General features: G+C 38.8%; 1 protein-coding gene across 2 annotated transcripts in view; it reads left to right on the plus strand.

Moving 5' to 3' along the window:
* The window catches only part of LOC129249916 (protein pangolin, isoforms A/H/I/S-like), a 250,261-nt gene that overhangs the window by 54,037 nt on the left and 176,738 nt on the right, over positions 1–19,486 (plus strand). For both annotated transcript variants that reach the window (XM_054889579.1, XM_054889580.1), the window contains exon 3: positions 16,057–16,105. In XM_054889579.1, coding sequence (XP_054745554.1) covers positions 16,057–16,105 — 49 coding nt within the window. The remainder of the gene's footprint in view (positions 1–16,056; positions 16,106–19,486) is intronic.

Below are 19,486 nucleotides of genomic sequence, written 5' to 3' on the forward strand. Positions count from 1 at the left end.
CCTTAGACAGCCGTCCAACCACATCAGGGGTAGTCGAGTCCTGTAAATCTAGGCTGAACTATGTCGGTAGACATAATAGCCTGATGCTAACATGGGTCCCGAGACACGTGGGTATCGTGGGAAACGAGACCTCTGCCTCCTTAGCTAAAATGGGCTCTGAGGCCAACTACTTTGGCCGGGAGCCCGTTGTGCCACTCCCTCATGCGGCCATCAAAGCCACGGTTAGCAAATGGGTTACTACAACCCACAAACGAGCTTGGCAGGCTGAGAGAGGCGGCAGATGGACTAAACTGATGTTACCTGTCATGCCCGATCGAGTGTCGCAAACCCTCCTGTCATTAAGCTGAAGGGAGTGCAGAGAGCTGGTTGGACTGATGACGGGCCACCTTCTGTGGGCGAAGCACATGGAAAGGGTGAGCATCTCAGACATTGTACTCGGCCCAGCTTGTGAAGAGGAGGATGCGACGGCGGACCACTTCCTTTGGCACTGATGTGTTAAGAAGCGACCACCTTGGCTCCTTGGCACCACAAGATCTACTCAGATTTCTTCGGAGATCGGGTAGATTTAAAGAAAATTAAAAGGGAATCCAAGTGTAGTACAATGGACTTAATTAATGTCTGAGTGCTGCACTTGCTAGTTGTCCCGACAAAAAAAGAATACTAACATACGCAACATTATTAAAAACGGTACAAAACAACCTCTTTCTTCTCGGTGGAGCTTAAACTATTGTTTATTCTAACACTCACAGTTTTTAAAAAGATACACCTGATACTTACTACGATTTTTACAAAAGAAAAAAAAATTGGATATATTCGTAACAAATAACATGCTTATTCAGTATTTAAGGACAGAAACTTCCAAATTAATGGAATAAGAGAACCGAAGGTACAAAATGAGTATTCAGTACTTGTTAGGCGGCCTTTAGCTTTAAGAACTGCTTCAAAACGTCGATGCATACTTTTCACCAATATCTTGGTTTCATTAGCTGCAATTTTCTCCCACTCAACACTTAAAGCTGTCTTTACTGATGCTTTATGCTTTCTGATTCTTCTTTCTAAAAGCTCCCAGTCATGCTCAATTGGGTTCAGATCCGAGGATTGAGGTGGAGTTTTCAGTTGCTTGCAGTGGTAAATAAGCCATTTTTGCAGAAGATAAGATTAGTGTTTTGGGCCATTGTCTTGTTGAAACAAAAACCCTTTAGCATCTATTCTTCAAAATGTTTAAATACAGATGTTTGTCAATTTTATCATCAATAAAGACCATTTTTCTTACTCCAGATGTAGCAATGATTTTGATTTGGGGGCCCTTGCATTTCCTCCTCCATACTTAACAGTAAGAATAAGATTTTTTTCGTTCAGTTTTGTATTTTCTTTTCCGGAGGATGGTTCCATGTGTAGAAGTCCACGCAAGTGTGGAAATTTACTGATCGCCATTCACTTGGGAGTGGCCAGGACGATTCTTCTACATATGGTTCAGGCAGCTCACATCGGCCGGGATTAGCCCACGTATCCTCTGGGTAGCTTCCGAACACCCGTTCGGGAGTGAGCTAACGTGAGAAGGCGAAGCATTCCAGGATAGCTGGTTGTGCGCTGGGTTTGGGACCCGCCACTTAAAAATCCCCCCAATGAAAAGAATTGCAAAGCCTCGGATGAGAACTGCCTTTACTGATGACGACCCCTGCAAACGAAATAAGGAATATGATTTGAGGGCATGCACCTGGAATGTCCGGTCCCTTAATGGGGAAGGTGCCTCTGCCCGGCTGGTTGATGTCCTCGTGAGAGTAAAGGCTGACATCACTGCCATACAAGAGATCCGATGGACGGGGCAAGGTAAGAAAACCATAGGACCTTGCGACGTCTACTACAGCTGCCATGTAAAGGAGCGCAAATTCGGTGTCGGATTTGTTGTGGGAGAGAGACTTCGTCGCCAAGTACTGTCGTTCACTCCGGTGGACGAACGTCTCGCAATAATACGCATCAAAGCGCGATTTTTTAACATCTCGCTAATTTGCGCCCACGCCCCGATGGAAGAGAAGGACGATGCGACCAAAGATTCCTTCTATGAGCGCTTGGAACGTTCCTATGAGCGCTGCCCCCGCCACGACATAAAAATCATGCTTGGCGACTTCAACGCCAGGGTGGGCAAGGAGGAAATTTTTGGTCCCACAGTCGGTAAATTCAGCCTGCACAACGAAACATCCGGTAACGGACAGAGGCTGATCGACTTCGCCGGGGCCCGAAACATGGTAGTCTGCAGCACCAGATTCCAGCATAAAAAGATACATCAAGCAACGTGGCTGTCTCCTGATCGAGAAACGCGAAACCAGATCGATCATGTTGTGATAGATGGAAGACACGCTCCTAGTGTATTAGATGTACGCACGATCCGAGAACCCAACATCGACTCGGATCATTACCTTGTTGCAGAAAAGCTGCGCACCCGCCTCTGTGCAGCAAAAAACGTACATCTACCTACGCAAAGAATGTTCGACAAAGCTGCAATCACAACAGACAGCCAGAAGATTCGCCACTCGAATCTCACTCCTGCTCTCAGAGAGTACTGCCCAACAAACCGGCATGCACGAACAATGGAGCAACATTTCTCGTTCTCTACGTACCACCGCCGAAGAAGAAATCGGATTCCGGCGAGCCCGAAAAAACAATTGGTACGACGAGGAATGTCATGCTGCCGCAGAAAGAAAGGATGCCGCCTATAGAGCCACGCTGCGATCGGGCGCAACGCGAGCCATGTGGGATCACTACAGAGAGCTGAAAAAGGAAGAGAGACGTATTATCCGACAGAAGAAACGAGAGGCCGAAATACGTGAGTGCGAGGAGCTTGAGATGCTGGCCAATAGGAACAACGCCCGGAAAGTTTACCAAAAAGTTCGGTGGCTTACAGAAGGTTTTAAGACCGGGGCGCTGTCCTGTAAGAACAAAGACGGCGATCTGGTGACTGACGTACAGAGCAATCTTAAATTATGGAGGGAACACTTCTCGAACCTGTTAAACGGTGACAGCTGCGCATGTCATAGAGAATGTGAAGATCCCGATACCCCAATCGTTGACGACGTAATGGTCGTTTCGTTACCCGACCATGACGAGGTGAGAATAGCAATATCACGGTTAAAGAACAACAAAGCCGCGGGCGCCGACGGACTGCCGGCTGAGCTATTCAAACAGGGCGGCGAGGAGCTGGTAAGCTGCATGCATCAGCTCCTATGCAGAATATGGTCGGATGAAAGCATGCCTGCCGATTAGAATTTAAATGTGCTCTGCCCAATCCATAAGAAGGGCGATCCTGCAATCTGTGGCAATTACCGCGGGATTAGTCTTCTAAATATCGCCTATAAGATTCTAGCGAGCGTATTGTGTGAAAGGCTGAATCCCACCGTCAACCAACTGATTGGACCTTATCAGTGTGGCTTCAGACCTGGAAAGTCTATCATCGACCAAATATTCACAATACGCCAAATCGTGGAAAAGACCCATGAAAGGAGAATCGACACACATCATCTTTTCGTCGACTTGAAAACTGCATTCGACAGTACGGAAAGGAGTTACCTGTATGCCGCTATGTCTGAATTTGGTATCCCCGCAAAACTAATACGGCTATGTAAGATGACGTTGCTCAACACCAGCAGCGCCGTCAGAATTGGGAAGGACCTCTCCGAGCCGTTTGATACCAAACGAGGTTTCAGACAGGGTGACTCGCTGTCGTGTGACTTCTTTAACCTGATGTTGGAGAGCATCGTACGAGCCGCAGAACTTAATCGCTCAGGCAGAATTTTTTATAAGAGCGTACAATTTTTAGCGTATGCCGATGATATTGACATTATCGGCCTTAACAACCGCGCTGTTAGTTCTGCCTTCTCCAAACTAGATAAAGAGGCAAAGCGAATGGGTTTGGTGGTGAACGAGGACAAAACGAAGTACCTCCTGTCTTCAAACAAACAGTCGGCGCACTCACGTATCGGCACCCACGTCACTGTTGACAGTTATAATTTTGAGGTTGTAAAAGACTTCGTGTATTTAGGAACCAGTATTAACACCGATAACAATGTCAGCCTTGAAATCCAACGTAGAATCTCTCTTGCCAACAAGTGCTACTTTGGACTAAGTAAGCAATTGAGCAGTAAAGTCGTCTCTTGTCGAACAAAACTAACACTCTACAAGACTCTCATCATGCCCGTCCTAACGTATGGCGCAGAAGCTTGGGCGATGACAACATCCGATGAAGCGACGCTTGGAGTGTTCGAGAGAAAGATTCTGCGTAAGATTTTTGGACCTTTGCACGTTGGCAACGGCGAATATCGTAGACTATGGAACGATGAGCTGTATGAGCTTTACGACGACATAGACATAGCGCAGCGAATAAAGATCCAGCGGCTTCGTTGGCTGGGTCATGTCGTCCGAATGGATACAAACGCTCCGGCTTTGAAAGTATTCGATGCGGTACCAGCTGGTGGTAGCAGAGGAAGAGGAAGGCCTCCTCTGCGATGGAAAGATCAGGTGGAGAAGGACTTGGCTTCACTTGGTGTGTCCAATTGGCGCCGGTTAGCACGAGAAAGAAACGACTGGTGCGCTTTGTTAATCTCGGCCAAAATCGCGTAAGCGGTTATCGCGCCAATTAAGAAGAAGAAACTTTTGGACGGCTATTTTATACGAAAACATTAAATATGACGTTTTCCCAAAAAGAATCTGGCTCATTTTTAAAGCGGTTGACTCATTTACACAGCGTTCTTTCTGTTAATATCTGAAATGTAGGTCTTGCGGCGTGCCACTCTGCTATGATATCCAGCGTTATGCAGGCAATTACGGACTGTCTGTGGGCTTACTTTTTTATGCAAAGACTCTTGAATACTGCGGCATGGAATCGAGGAGGTTATTTTTGGATTTCGCGCGACTGATGCTACTATGTTGCGTTCCTCACGTGGAGTCAACATTTTTCCCCTTCCGGCAATAACACTTTGCACCGCAGAATGCAATTTGCCAATTGTTTCGTCGATTTCGTGCCGATACGTGTTTTCCAAGTACAAGTTAATAACAATTTTACGTATGTTCTAAATCCGCACTTCGTCCCATTTGGTCACCTTCAATCGACATATTACTCGCAACTGAAGCTGAATCGGTGATAAAAACAAAGACAAACCAAACTTATTTTGTTTGCACCAATATTAGTAAAAACACAAACTGCTACTTTTGCATCATGAGCTGAAAGTGTACGAATAAATGTTTTGCAGCATTTTGCTACGTCTGCCTGCATTCTTTGGAACCCTTCAGTGTGAATTGAAATAACGGGAGTTTTGTTTGCGGCAATTCATTAGGAATGTAAGATTCTTGCAGTGACAAAAGAAATATATTGCAACAGCAAATATTTTGAAGTAAAAATTTTTTACGTACTACGCACAGTGCAGGAATAAATTGTGTGACCACTGTATATAGATACAACATGATGAACATACTTCACTATAAAATAAAATGTTAACCTTCGCATCTCAAAAGGACTTTGCCTTAGTGCATCAATTGCCAGAAATATGGGCGCATAAAAAATTATTGCACAATAAGTCCCGTCCGCGTTAAATGTGCTCTACATAAAGAGAAACACACCGGAAACTACAAAAAATGCATGGTCTACAAATCCATAAGAGTGCAACGTTTCCTAGCTCTGCGGAAAAAGGAAATGCCTGCTTCACAAACAAGCCCAAACCAGCAAGACGGCACAAGCGAACCCACCAGAAAAGTCTCAGGGACTGATACAAATTAAATTTTCATTGGCCGAAAATTGTTTTTAAAAACGTTGCGGGAGCCGGAGCTCCGGACTTCTTTATTTTAATTTAAACTTAACTCTGGCTCATTACAACTAAGACTGACTTAAATATTCAAAATATGCTTAATATTGGCCCTTATTATGAGCAACATTCGATTTTCGACTATAGTCGAAAGTGCTGATCGAACGAGTTTTCATTTGGTTTATAGTGCTCATTCGTTGAAGAATAGGACTATTGTGAATTTCGATCCCTCGACGCATTTACAATAGATAATTTTTTCTCAGCTGATACAGCAAATCAAAATAAAAGAAAAACCGATTGTGTTGAAATTCTTTGCTAACAACATTTTTAAAAGTTAAAAAAAGTATTTTTTGTGAAAATGAGTACAACGGAGTTGTGGTTCGACGATTCATCGGTCGATGAAAGATTAGTGGAACAAGCTAAGTGTAGAAAACAGCTGAGGGGCGCATCCAATCCCCTAGAAATGGCTTCCACTGAGTAAGGTTAGTATTTTCAAAATGTGTTGACGTACTTAATATTACAGAAATTTCCTTACAGTTTTTAAAGAACTTTAGATTATCTAAAGAGGCGTTTATGAAACTACTGTCCAGTACAGAAAACCAGTTGCAGCAGTGCACCCGAGCCAAGAGCTCTTCACTATTCTCCAACAAAAGCAACACAAATTATTAATGTGTGTGCAGCTTTGCACAACATTTGCTTGTGTTCAACTTCCGGATGAAGAGTTATCCGATGAGACCCTCAACGATGATGCTGAAGATATTGAAGTGGAGTCAAATAACGGAGAAGCAGAAAACATAAGAAATGAAATTCTTAGAATATTATAGAAAAATCTAAAAAGTATTAAATAGAAATCTTTACGCCACAGTTTCTGTTTTATTTTTGTTATAAATTTTCTTTATTCAATTATTTGTCATTCGAAAAAAATATGTATTTCAGTTCCTCTACATTTCAGCCCATACCTGCCAAGGGAAAATAAAAATGTATTTCTATAAACATCACAAAAAAAAAAAACATTATTAACCTTAATCTATTTTGCTGCCGTTCTAACTGGTGGTCCCAAGCAATTCAGCTGCGTTGTAAATTCCTCCCATCTTTTTGCTGCTTGTACTTTGGTGAAAATCCCTTTTGCGAATTGTGGATTCTCTTCCATTAGTGCAACTAGCCTTTCTAATTGCTGTTTGGTACTCACGACTTTCGACCTGCATAATATTAACAAAATTAGTACATATATATTTATTATTTGGTTACCATAAAACAATAAATAATCGCAAACAACTTACATTTTAGCAAGTTTTCCCACAATACGCTACACAATCGAAAGCAAAATTGCATTTGACTCTAAATTCGGTATACAACGAAAATTTCGACAGCGTTGCACCGCTCATAATACCAAATTGACATTCGATTTTCGATCTTCGACAACCAACGAATATCGAGGATCGAATGGAACTCATAATAGGGGCCATTAAGTGCCTTGTCACCTGCTTTGCTCCGTGACCGCGTTTCGTGGGAATCATCACCGGTAGTTGCGCAGACAGTTTGGTCAGCATATTTGTGCATTTCGGCTAATTTGACCGTATCAGCAAGTATAAGGTGTCGCAACTGGTGTTAACTCCTCCACGCTTAAATTCGATTGTCCTCAATCGATCAGCATTTTGCTACGTCTCCTCCACGCTTAAATTCGATTGTCCTCAATCGATCAGCATTTTGCTATGGTAGATCATTGAACTTCGTATGGATGTAGTTACACGGTGGAATAGCTGGCAGAGTATTCGATACCATAGAATTCGTTCCTGGTTCAATGGTGTTGTTCATCAGGAGAACTATGATGACGGATATCACGATTATCAATATTAACGATGTTCCGCTCGCACCGGTGCCTATTTTTAATAAGTTAATTTGATGGGTGTTTTTAATGTGAAGCTCGTTTAGATTTTGAAGGGTTAATATATTACATTTTCCCATTTGTTCTCTATTGGTGTTGGCTGTAACGATGCTGGTGTAACTGTCAGTAGGTGTAGACTTCTGAAGATTTTATCGTTTACGATGACTGAAGTGTTACTGAATTTGATTACGAATGTGCCGACAAGGTTGTGGTCTGAAGTGTCGACTTTTATTGTTCCGTTAAAATTGTTTAAAAGTATTATTCCCGGTTGCATTTCTTCTACGAGTTGTATATTATGATTGTTGCTGTATGTGCAGTGTGACTCAAGGCTTTTTAGTATGTTTGGTATGCATGTATCATTCTTTAAATGTACTACATCATCCTGATCACAAATTTTTAAATTCTTATATCTATTACATTCATTTATTATTCCATATATTTCGTTATTATTTTTAAAAATGTCTTTATGTTTTAATTTTAATATTTTTGATCCCTTTTTTACGGGTCTTATACTCGTAATATAATTGTCATATATTTCTTTTGTTGTCAATGGTATTTTTAATATATATAATATTATTGATTCTTTATATAATATTTCAACTTCAGCGTATTCTATCGCTTCTTCGTATGATGCAAAAGGCATATTTTCTTCTTTCATTTTTCTTATAGCTATTTCAATTTTAATTTTATTCAACAGCATTGAATTTATTATTTCGTTTTTGCCCATTGTATGGCATACTTGACGTTCATAAGTTTTTCTTTTATCAATCTTACTCTATTTTGCAGATTTATTGCAGTTTCATTTTCAATATATTCATTTGTCTTAATGCTATTTGTCAATTCATTAATTTTTTTTGTTACATTATTCATTCTCTCATTCAGAATATTATTTATAATTACTTGTTTATTATTATTATTATTCAATTCATTAATATTATTTCCTAGCATTTCGAAATCATCATGGTCGGGAGAACCAGCGATGCACTTCCATGCTGTTCCAATTAGATTTATTGATCTTCTATTTCTTATTTGATTTAGGGGTTTGATACTATGAAGGATTTCTGAGGTTTGTGAAATTTCATGTGTTAGTATGGGATAAAATATGTTACTAGGAGGAATGTGCCTGTCTGCATAAGTCTGTACGTCGTGTAGAAATGTTTCGTCAGCCTTCAGGTCGATAATATGTATGATCCTAAATGTTCCATCTTTTATTTTAGTTTTTCCGTTATTAATGGCTATCATGTGTGCCGTCGTATAATCCAGTATTTGTGTTTCTGTCCTGCATGTCGCAGTCGTTATTCTGTAATATTCAAATTATGTTTTTATGTGACTTTTATGTACCGTTCTACCGGATTGGGTTATTACTGTAGTATTTTTGTCTAGGGCAACTATTTCTTTTTTATACTTGGCTGTTAATTTATTTCCTAATCTCTTATTGATTTTTATGTAAATTATGTCTCCTACTTGATATGCTTTTATGGGTTGTTTATCTTTGTTGTGATAACGGCAGTCTGAATCTTGCTTGACCTGTAATTTTTCTATTGTTTCTTGTCTATCCTTTTCTAATAAAATTGGGTAACTGCTTACTCTTCTACCAAAAAATACTTCGATAGGTTTTTTATCTGTTGTCAAATGTATTGTGAAATTATATTCTTTAACTGACTTTTCTAATAATTCTTCGAAAGATCGGCGGTTGTTTTTCGTTTTAAGGCAGCGCATTATTTCTTGGAGAGTAGAATGAAAACGTTCCACTTGGCCGTTTACGCAGCTAGTGTACGGGGCCGTGCGAAAGATTTCAATATTGAATTCGTTTTCTATCATGAAATTTATTGAAGCTGAATGAAATGCTTTTTCATTATCTATAATTATTTGTTCGGGCATTAGGGCAAAAAGTATATCTCTTAAAGGTTGTCTAATATCTTCAGCTGCTCTGGACTTTATGGTTTTTACAATGGCAAATTTTGAGAATTTATCTATTGCTGTTAACATCATTTTTTTATCTGTAAGAAATATATCTATGTGAACCATTTGTCCTGGATGTTGTGGGATAGGGTTATGTTGAATTTGCGGTTTTGACGGATGACGGTCGTATTTATTTTCTTAACAAACCGTGCATAATTTTATGATTCTATTTATTTTTTTAGTCATGTTAGGGAAATAATATTTTTCTATTATCTGTTTCTTGTTTTTGCGGATATTTCCATGGGCTCGTGAATGTGTTTGAATAATTATTTCTTCCTGTCGTTGTTCGTTGGAGACGTCTTCTACTTTTATTTGTGTAAATTTTATCTTATATGTGTTGAAATGAGTTGGGTATATTTCCTGAATTAGTCCCATAGTTCGTTCGTCAGTTTTAATGCAGTTCATTACGGATGGGTGTAAATATCGTTTAAAAAGTTGTGTTAGTTTTTCAGTATCATAGAAAGGTTCTGTAATTATATGTATATGGTAAATGGGAAATACTATTTTGAATTGGTAGGTAGAGGTATCCTGTATGTTGAGAAAAATTGATTTTTGAATGCATATAGATTAGGTCGTGTGAAGAGCTTTCATCACTATGTTCAGTTGTTGTCAACGAATTTATCTGTTGTTGTAGTGTTCTGGATAAAGCCTCTGCAACGACGTTAGCCTTACCGGGTTTATAGTGTAATTTATAATTATATTCTTTAAGAATAGCTTTCCAGCGTTTCATTTTACTATTGCTATTTTTATTACTCAATGCGTAAGTCAGGGGTTGATGATGAGTATAAATATTAACTTTAGATGTTCCGTAAAGGAAATTTCGGAGGGATTTTAATTCCCAAATGATTGCTAACATTTCCTTTTCATTTGTAGCATAGTTTTCTTCTGTTTTATTTAGCGTTCGAGATATGAACGTTATGGGTTTGCCATCTTGTGACAACACTGCTCCGATAGCGAAGTTGCAAGCATCGGTTGTGAGTGCGAACTCTTTTTCGAAGTTTGGATAAGCAAGCAACAAATCGTCTAACGCCAGAGTTGCCTTTATTTTATTGAAAGCTTCCGAGCTCAATTTTATTATTTTTTTGTTGGACAAATTTTTCGATAATCGTCCTTCCTTCCCCCGTAAAAGGGATGTCAGGGGTTTAGCTAGCTTTGCGTAGTCACGAACAAAGCGACGATAATAACCTGAAAGCCCTAGGAAAGAGCGAAGCTCTCTTAATGTGTTAGGGTATGGGATTTTTGAAATGCCGTCAACCTTTGCTGGATTTGTTTTAATTCCCTCGGCTGAAACTATAAATCTCAAGAATTCTGCAGAGGTTTTAAAAAAATTGCACTTATCAAGTTGGACTTTCATATTTGCTTCTACTAAAGTTTTGAAAATCATCTCTATGTGCTTAATATGTTCGTCTTCTGTTTTACTGAAAATAATAATGTCGTCGATACACACGTGGCAGATTTTGCCAATATGACTGCGTAAAATGTCGTAGAGAGCTCTTTGGAAAATTGAGCGTGCGTTCTTAAGACCGAATGGTAGTCTTGTAAACTCGTATTTTCCATTGTTTATAGAAAACGTTGTTTTTTCAATATCAGATTCTTTTAACGGGATCTAATAAAATCCGCTTATTAGATCCAGCACGGAAAAGAATTGATTTTTCCCTTGTTGTGCAAGGACTTCATTGATATCTGGGATAGTATATCGATCAGCAATGGTGAGTTCGTTCAACTTCCGATAGTCGACCACCACTCTGTATTGCTTATTGTCGGAGGAGTCGGCTTTCTTGGGTACAATCCAAACAGGTGAATTGTAGGGAGACCTAGATGGTCGAATTATTCCGTCCTTGAGCATGGATTCAATTTGTTTCTCTACCTCTGATTTTAGAGACATTCGATATTGGTAATATCTGGTCTATACTGGTGTATCTCTGTGGGTGCGAATTTCGCCCATTCTCTTTTCGTGAAAGTAAGTTTCCTATTTGGTTCTGCAAAAAGTTTTGAGGAATTATCTAGTAAATTTTGAATATTGAATTTTTGTTTCTCCGTCATGTGTTCATTTCTTATGTTTATTGCATTTACGGATTTAGAATCTAATCGATTTATTTTTATATTTATGTTGGTTCCTACAGACATGTAATTATCTCTGGTGTGAATAACGGCATTTAGTGTTTTAAGACTTTGGTTTCCTGGTATTCCATGAAAAGATTTAAGAGTGCGTAGTATATAAAACGTAAGATTTATATTATGGAGATTAAAAAGATTAATGAAAGTGTGTTCGCTGATTTTCACGTCTCCAGCTATTGATTCAGCATAGAAACATTGTTCGTTTGGTATAGTTTTGAGTGGAACCAGTGTCGATTAAAAACTTTAAGATTTTTTTGCTCTTCGTCTTACATTCGATGTAATTTCGTTGAATTTTACGTGATTCTTGGAATTGGTTAGGATGTGGTCTTTTACCAGTCATGTCGTTCGGTCGTGGTCGGTTCATGTAATTTAGGTTTTTGGTGTGCATACTTTGGTCAATTTCCATTGGTTCTGGCTTAGGTAGTGGCTTTTGCTTTGGTGAAATGTATTGTATGTATTGAATAGCCTAGGGTTTTGTTTCCATGGAGGAAAATCAGTTTGTGGATGTGGCATGTGAGCTAGTTGGGGATAAAATGTTTGTCGTACAAAAGAAGGGTTAGATTTTTTTACAAGCAGTTGAGGTGAATGATTGGAGAATTTTCTGGTAACACTTTGAGTGTTAAAGGCATAATTGGATCGAAAATTTTGATTTTTGAGCTTCAAACAGAGATGTAGTGCTTGCGGTAAATCGGCCGGTTCTCGTATGCCTACTAATCTGGGTAGGTCGCCTTAAGGGCCTCTTACAAAAGTACCGAGCGTCTTATCTCGGTAAGTTTGAGTAAGCAGATGTAGCGATTCCTCGCCCATTTCCATGCAACCGATTTTATTGATTATCAGCGATAAATGGGAATATACCTGCTGATAGAATTCCTGTACACTATCATGCCCTTGAACTAGAGACATCATTTGGTACTCTAGCGTACCAAGATCTCTTTTATCTGCGTAGTGGAGAGTTAGGCCCTTGGAAATCGCATTCCAATTTAATAGAGTGTTATACGATTATAGGGCAACATAAGCGTTACCAACAACTTTATTACGAATTACGCTGAAGATTCCGTAATACTCCGGGGTGCCGGCATTGGCTCGTAGATCTGAAGGATACGATCTACTCCCTCTTTCCAAGAGTTCAACTCTCCTGGATTCTCTGAAAATTCGCGAAGGCAGCGAACCACATCGGGAATTCTATCGAGGTCTGGTAAATTGTTTCTATATGAAGGATCAATCGTTTGATCTGCGAAATTAGAGAAGTTCGCATTTGGGTTTAGAGCTGTCTGCACTAGTTGTGGTCCTTGTGATTGGAAAACGTTATTAACTATTTGGGTAATTGTCGCGGTCAGTTGTTCAGTAGTCATGTTTTGCATAGGTTGGGTGGGAGGTTGGACGAGAACAGGTGGGCGTATGAGATTATTTGGGCTTGACATTGTAATTAAAATTTTTCCTTTTTAATTAATTATTAAAATATATATAGTTTTTGTTCTTACTATCTATTCCCTTTTAATTAGGGTGAAAAATAACTTTTTTTTTTGTTTTTTTTTTTTTGGTTTACTATCTTATTCTTTTTGTTTTGGGTGAAGAATAACCTGTGTTTGATTTTACAGTATTTTATATATTATATATAAAAAAAAGTATATATAGGTACAATCTTACATTAACATAATTAGGGCCAGAGACATCTCCTCTTGTTCGGGGGTCCTGTGGTGCGGGCAGAGCGGCTTGGCATCCGTTGCCGTCCTTTTACTCTGCAGTTCGTCCTGCAGCTACTCGGGGGCCTCGTTCTCTACACTCGCGTTTTTTTTTCCGGGACCGACAGTTCCGCCGTTAACACTTATATAACACGTATATATATTTCGTACGACACGACTCTTTTTAGAGCTTCTAAAACTTCTCGTCGCCAAAATGGACGAAAAAAAAAAATAACATGAAAATAGCATTATGGAATGCGTCCTTTTGCCAACATATGTACATATACTTAAGTTTACTGGAAACTCAGAACTTCATCAGATAAAACAGTATTGACATACTAACGGTATCGGAAACACATTTTAGTGATAAATCCTTTGTAAGGACTCCAGGATATAAAATTTTATTTACCAATCATCCTGATAAAAAACCGCACGGAGGCACAGCTGTGTAACAGCCAAAAAATATGAGACAAAATATTATACAGTGGCCCAACAAAGAACTTGGACATACATAGCATGCAGCTTCAAGTTCAAAAATGCAACTTAAATACTTTTATTTTTATATTTTTCTGTTGGATATAGAATTTTAAAAATACTAATAATAATTTACAATTCCATTACCTCCTTGTTATAAAAAATTTATCATGCAACATTCGCAAAACTGGTGTGAAAACAGAAGTCGGACATCTGGCATTATTGTGATTGTTTGGCACTTTGAAACGGGAATCCGACAAATAATTTGCTTTCGGTAGAAGAGTGCAAAGAAAGAACCAATCGTAATAAATTAAAATAAAATTTCAGTCGTGTTTTGTTGAATAAAAGTCCAAGTTATAAACATGGATAAACAGCGGGGAAAAAGCATAATTCAAATCAGAGATTTAAGTTAGTCATCACGAGAAGGGTAAAACCGTTCGGGAAATCGCAGAAATAGTGGATAGATCCCGTTCAACTGTATACGACGTGATAAGACGTTTCAAAGAAACAAAATACGTGAAAAATAAGAAGAAATTGGGACGACCAAAACTGTTTTCAGACGCAGATGAGCGGTGGATAGTGCAACATATTACGAAAAATCCAAGAAATCCTAAGGTCGCAACAGAAATCCCCTAACACCTCTCGGGAGCACGGCCTCGACTCAGTCCAGCGTTGGTTTCGTTAATCTATTTTGCTTTCTGGCAGGGTAGGTGATTAGCCTACAGCTACCAGTCCTAAATACTGGGAATGCCTACCTGTCGTTGTTTAGGAACAACGCCTTCTAACTGCTTAGAGCGCCATCTGTGTTTCATATTTGTCTGCCAGAAGGATCACACAGATGGTTGAGGACTTCGCTAAATTTGGTGTGTCTGCGCTATTACCGCGATTGCCCGCTTCCTCTTCCTGGCGCCACTGATACAGTGTATAACTGAGTCTTTTTCTTTGGTTTTGCTTGTTTTAGCAGCCACAATGCAATTAATGCGTTGACATTTTGTGCGGGAGTAAGAATTGGAAGCATAAGGTTTTTCGGGTTTTGGAATCAATTTTTGGTTTTAGTTTTTTGTTTTTAGATACTAGGAAAGTAGGTAAGTTTGGAAAAGTGCGAGGACCGTGCGTTACGTGGGATTCGAACCCACAACCCATCCCATAAGTGCACTTACACTAGACTACCGAAGCCTAAGATATTAGGTGAAAGTATACGTATAGTGTTGCGAAAGAATAATTATAATGGAAGTGTTGCATGAAAAAAACTCTTCATCAGATGGACAATGTGTGGAGGAGACCTAATGAAGGGTTGCTGAAAGAAAAGTCACGTCCGACAGTTAAACATGGGGATGGATCGGGAATGGTATGGGGTTGTATGTCCGCTGCTAGTACTAGAAATGTGTGCTTCAATAACGGCAATAGGAACCACAAACAATACCTAATATTTATGAAAGAAGATTTTGTACAAGGTGCTGAAAAGTTGAATATATTATAAATATACAGAATTCAAGCATTTATCAAAATAGTTATTTGGCTTATTAAAGTCCTGGTTAAAAAAAGAAATTGGCACCTACGGCAAATAATTTTAGTAGTCGAAATTAGTTCCGAAGTCCACTAAGAAAATGTTTAATTTGAAAATTAAATTCGAAATATTTTACTTGAAATTTAATCTCTTTAAGTCGATCAATAGGCAGGCCACTTATCTTTAGAAAACATTAAAAACCGATTTTTTACATATTCAGATACATAAGAAGTCTAATTAATTAAACTTCTTTATAAGGACTGAGAAGTGAAAGAAGAGTAAGTAGATAATTTTTAAATATAGAATTATGAACTCAACTACGTTTTTATTTAAAAGTGTTTAACTAAAGTGTGTTTGAACCTATTTGGAACCAACTTCAACTTGACCATGATTACGACTACTTTCTATGGATTTTGCATCTGCGTTACATCTCTGAATACTTTCTGTTCCTGTCGCCTTCTGCGGCACCAGTTACTTTGGAAAACAGCTTTATTTAAAACATTGTGGAATGCCCTTCTTCTAAGTTCAAGTATTATAAATAAATTTAAAAATAAGTAAATTAATTCTTATTATTATTATTTTAATATAATAGTATTAATTCTTATTATTATTACGTATTAATTCTTTTTATTTTAGGAAAAAAGCGGAAAGATTCCAACAAGGCCGGATCTGAGTCCAGTGTTTAGTAAGTATACCCACAAGTATTAGCCTCATATTTTATTATTAAGCAATAATTTAGGTTCCTGGTTTTTGGAGTGGATAAAATCCTACTTACCCACCAACAGGTCCTGTTTTGTTTCTATTGCTAGTGTATCTTCTGAATATTTTGAGGCTTCTTCAGCGATCCCTCAGGGGAGCGTTTTAGTTCCTTCATTGCTTGTCCTTTTTTATAAATGGTATTAGCAGTTGTCCGGGCGATAAACGCTTAGAGCGTGTTACGGGTAGGCATGGCTTGGGCAGGAAGACTTAAAATGGTGACCTCTTCACCGAATTTTGCGCCAGTAATAATCTAGTCATTGGAGACACAATATTCCCGCATAAGCCCAAACATAAGATAACGTAACCAAATAGGCTCTCTTCTGGATGTGTGGAATAAGCGCCTTAAAGTTGCCGCTGTCAACAAATCACACAAATCGCAGCTTCAGAAGAAATTAAGCATATAAAATTTCAAAACCCAGTGGTACGCCAAAGTTTTGTCCAATCATTGCAAGTAGCCATAAACGCTTTAAACGCCGAACAATCTCGTGTCTTGACGATAATCAGAAACATTTTCTGCGAGACTGTTAAGCAGCACTTTGGGTACCCGAAGAAAGCAAGCGAAACCCTCATACAGCTAGAACAATGCGATAGAAAGCTCAAAGATAATAGTTTTACAGTTCTCTGGAGAAGCGGATAGACCACTTAAAAGCTCATCGGGTGAATTGATCACAACTGCAGAAAAACAACTTGGAATGTGGGAGGAATACTACACACATATGCTTTCTTCAGTTTTACCAGCTGTGTAAAATATTTGCGATTATATGTCATACCATAAAAACAATTCAATCCAAACTAGCAGTCCAAACACGCGGGAAATAATAAATGAAATAAAAACTCTTAGAAACCACAAGGCAGCAGGACTGGACAATATTACACCTGAAATCTTAAATGCGACTTATGAAGCAAGTGCGCGTCTAATTATCACCATAATTGAGCACTTTTAGGATAAAGGAGATCTGCCTGTAGAGTTGAAGGAAGCTGATCTATCCAAATGTAAGAACTGGGAGGAATAACGCTTCTGAGCATGGTGAACAAAATAATTGCTCAAATAATTAACAGCCACATATCGACTGCTCTGAAGACAAATCTCCGAACGGAACCAGCAGGCTTTCGAGCTGGACGCTCCTGCGTTGATCACGTCAACAGCCTTAGAGTAATAGAAGAGCAGTCGGTAGAATGATGATCCCTCTCTACCTTATCTTCATCGATTTCCGAAAAGCATTCGATACTTTCCACCGTCACGCGATTTTGAATGTACTGGAATGGAAAGGTGCACCAAAACTCCTAATCGAGCTAATCTTAGCATTATACACCCACGCTAGCTGTCGTATCTTGGATAAAAAGGAACTCAGTCTGCCAGTCACTACTAGAGTTCGATAGGGTTGCGTCCTATCACCTCTACTCTTTAAAATTGTTTTAGACGTCTTGATGAGCAAAGCTACACGCGAAACTAAAGTAATAAACTGGAGACTAAATGGATGGCTCGAAGCTCTTGATTACGCTGAGGATATTTGTGTCATGGCTCACACTTTTGCAGACATGTCAAAAAAAAATAACGCTGGTAGTACAAACTGCCGTAGAAGTAGGCCTAAAAATAATCATTGTCAAAACAAAGGTGGTGCGTGTAAACACTAACTACCCGCAAAAACTCAAAATCAGTAACGTTGACCTCGAAGGCTTGAGACGACATGGAAAACCGTATAAAACAAAGAAACAAGCTTTCGATGCTCTAAATGCTGTGTGGAACTCCACGATTATCACACGTCGCAAAAAATAAAAGTATTTAACTCTAACGTGAAGTCCGCCCTTATGTATGGTTGCGAGACCTGGAACCTTGCATCCTCTGACCTCCGAATGCTGCAGGATTTCACCAATCGTTGTCTCCGCAAAATATTGACAATTTTCTGGCCCGACACGATCATAAACACTAACCTGTTGAATCGTTGTGACCAGACACCAATGCGCCTAGAGATCCTGAAAACCAAATGGGGCTGGTTCAGGTACGTGTTAAGACGAGACCAAACCAACATCACCGGCAGCGCAATCGCCTGAATCTCTCAAGCCAGCCGTCGTAGAGGCAGACCAGCACTGACTTGGAGGATGAATCTAGAAGCTGACCTATTGAAAACCAACAAAACCTGGGGGGAAATCAAGAGGTTGGCGCATGGCAGAGGAAAATGAAGGGACCTTATCGCGGTCCTTTGTTCCCCCCGCGGAGCCATAGGCTCACATATATGTATGTATTTTAGTAGCTGTTTCTCATTCACAAACTCATTATTTTATTGAGACGATATTAATCAAATATTCGTTGAAGTTAGGCTTAATCGGCCTATCTTTAACACAAAAAAATGCTTTAAGATGACGTATGATACGATTTTGAAAGTTCACAAACATCTTATTACATATTGTTTGAATGCTTCGCATGTTATTCTGCATAATATCAGCGAAAATAAATATCTCGAAGTAATATTTCAGCCCAAAATTTCTGTTAACACCGATGTTTACTATATCATTGGGAAAGTATACTCAGTGCTTGGTTTTTTGCATCTAATAGCAATTAGTTTTCGGACCCATGTACTTTGAAAATGTTACTGACAAGCCTTTGCATTCTCACATAGAATATTCCGTTTTAATTTGGAGATTCTGTCACCAACTTTCTATAAAACGAATAGAACCTATATTAAAGGTTTTCCTTAAATTTGTTTTAGAGCTCCTTCCTATGCTGATAAATTTACAATTTTTAGAAAAGAACTTATCTATCTTATCGCTAACCTTTACCTTTAGTATTAAGTGACGTTAATGCCCGAATTCTGTAAGCAAATCTCATCTCAAGTCACTAAAATTGAGATTATAAATTAGTGACTCTTTTTGTGACTTGAGACGATTTTGCTATTCAGTAAGGGAAAGTCACAAGAATTTCACCAAATATCATGGTGAAAATAAATAGATACAGTCAGCTAAAGGCACGTATCGGCTAGAGATAGTCAAAAAGTTGAGCAAAAATTCACTTATCGATTCCATATGTAATGGAATTTTTTAAACTCATTTATCAAGCGAAATTCTTCATCAAAAACAAAGAATATGAATATTGCTAAGCTCATACAAAATAACGTTTTTAATTTCTGTTTTATAAACCTTTTACCTGAATCGGCTTATCAACAATTCAATTGAGACAAACAATATTAATAATCGATAAATGTTGAATTGCATCTCTATATACATTCCGTTGAAATGAACGAGCTGGGAATTCCGCTCAAACTTGTCAAGTGGTTTGAGATCTTGAATAAGTTCCCAGCAGAAGATTTCG

The sequence above is a fragment of the Anastrepha obliqua genome, chromosome 6 (assembly GCF_027943255.1).
Source record: "Anastrepha obliqua isolate idAnaObli1 chromosome 6, idAnaObli1_1.0, whole genome shotgun sequence".
NCBI lineage: Eukaryota > Metazoa > Arthropoda > Insecta > Diptera > Tephritidae > Anastrepha > Anastrepha obliqua.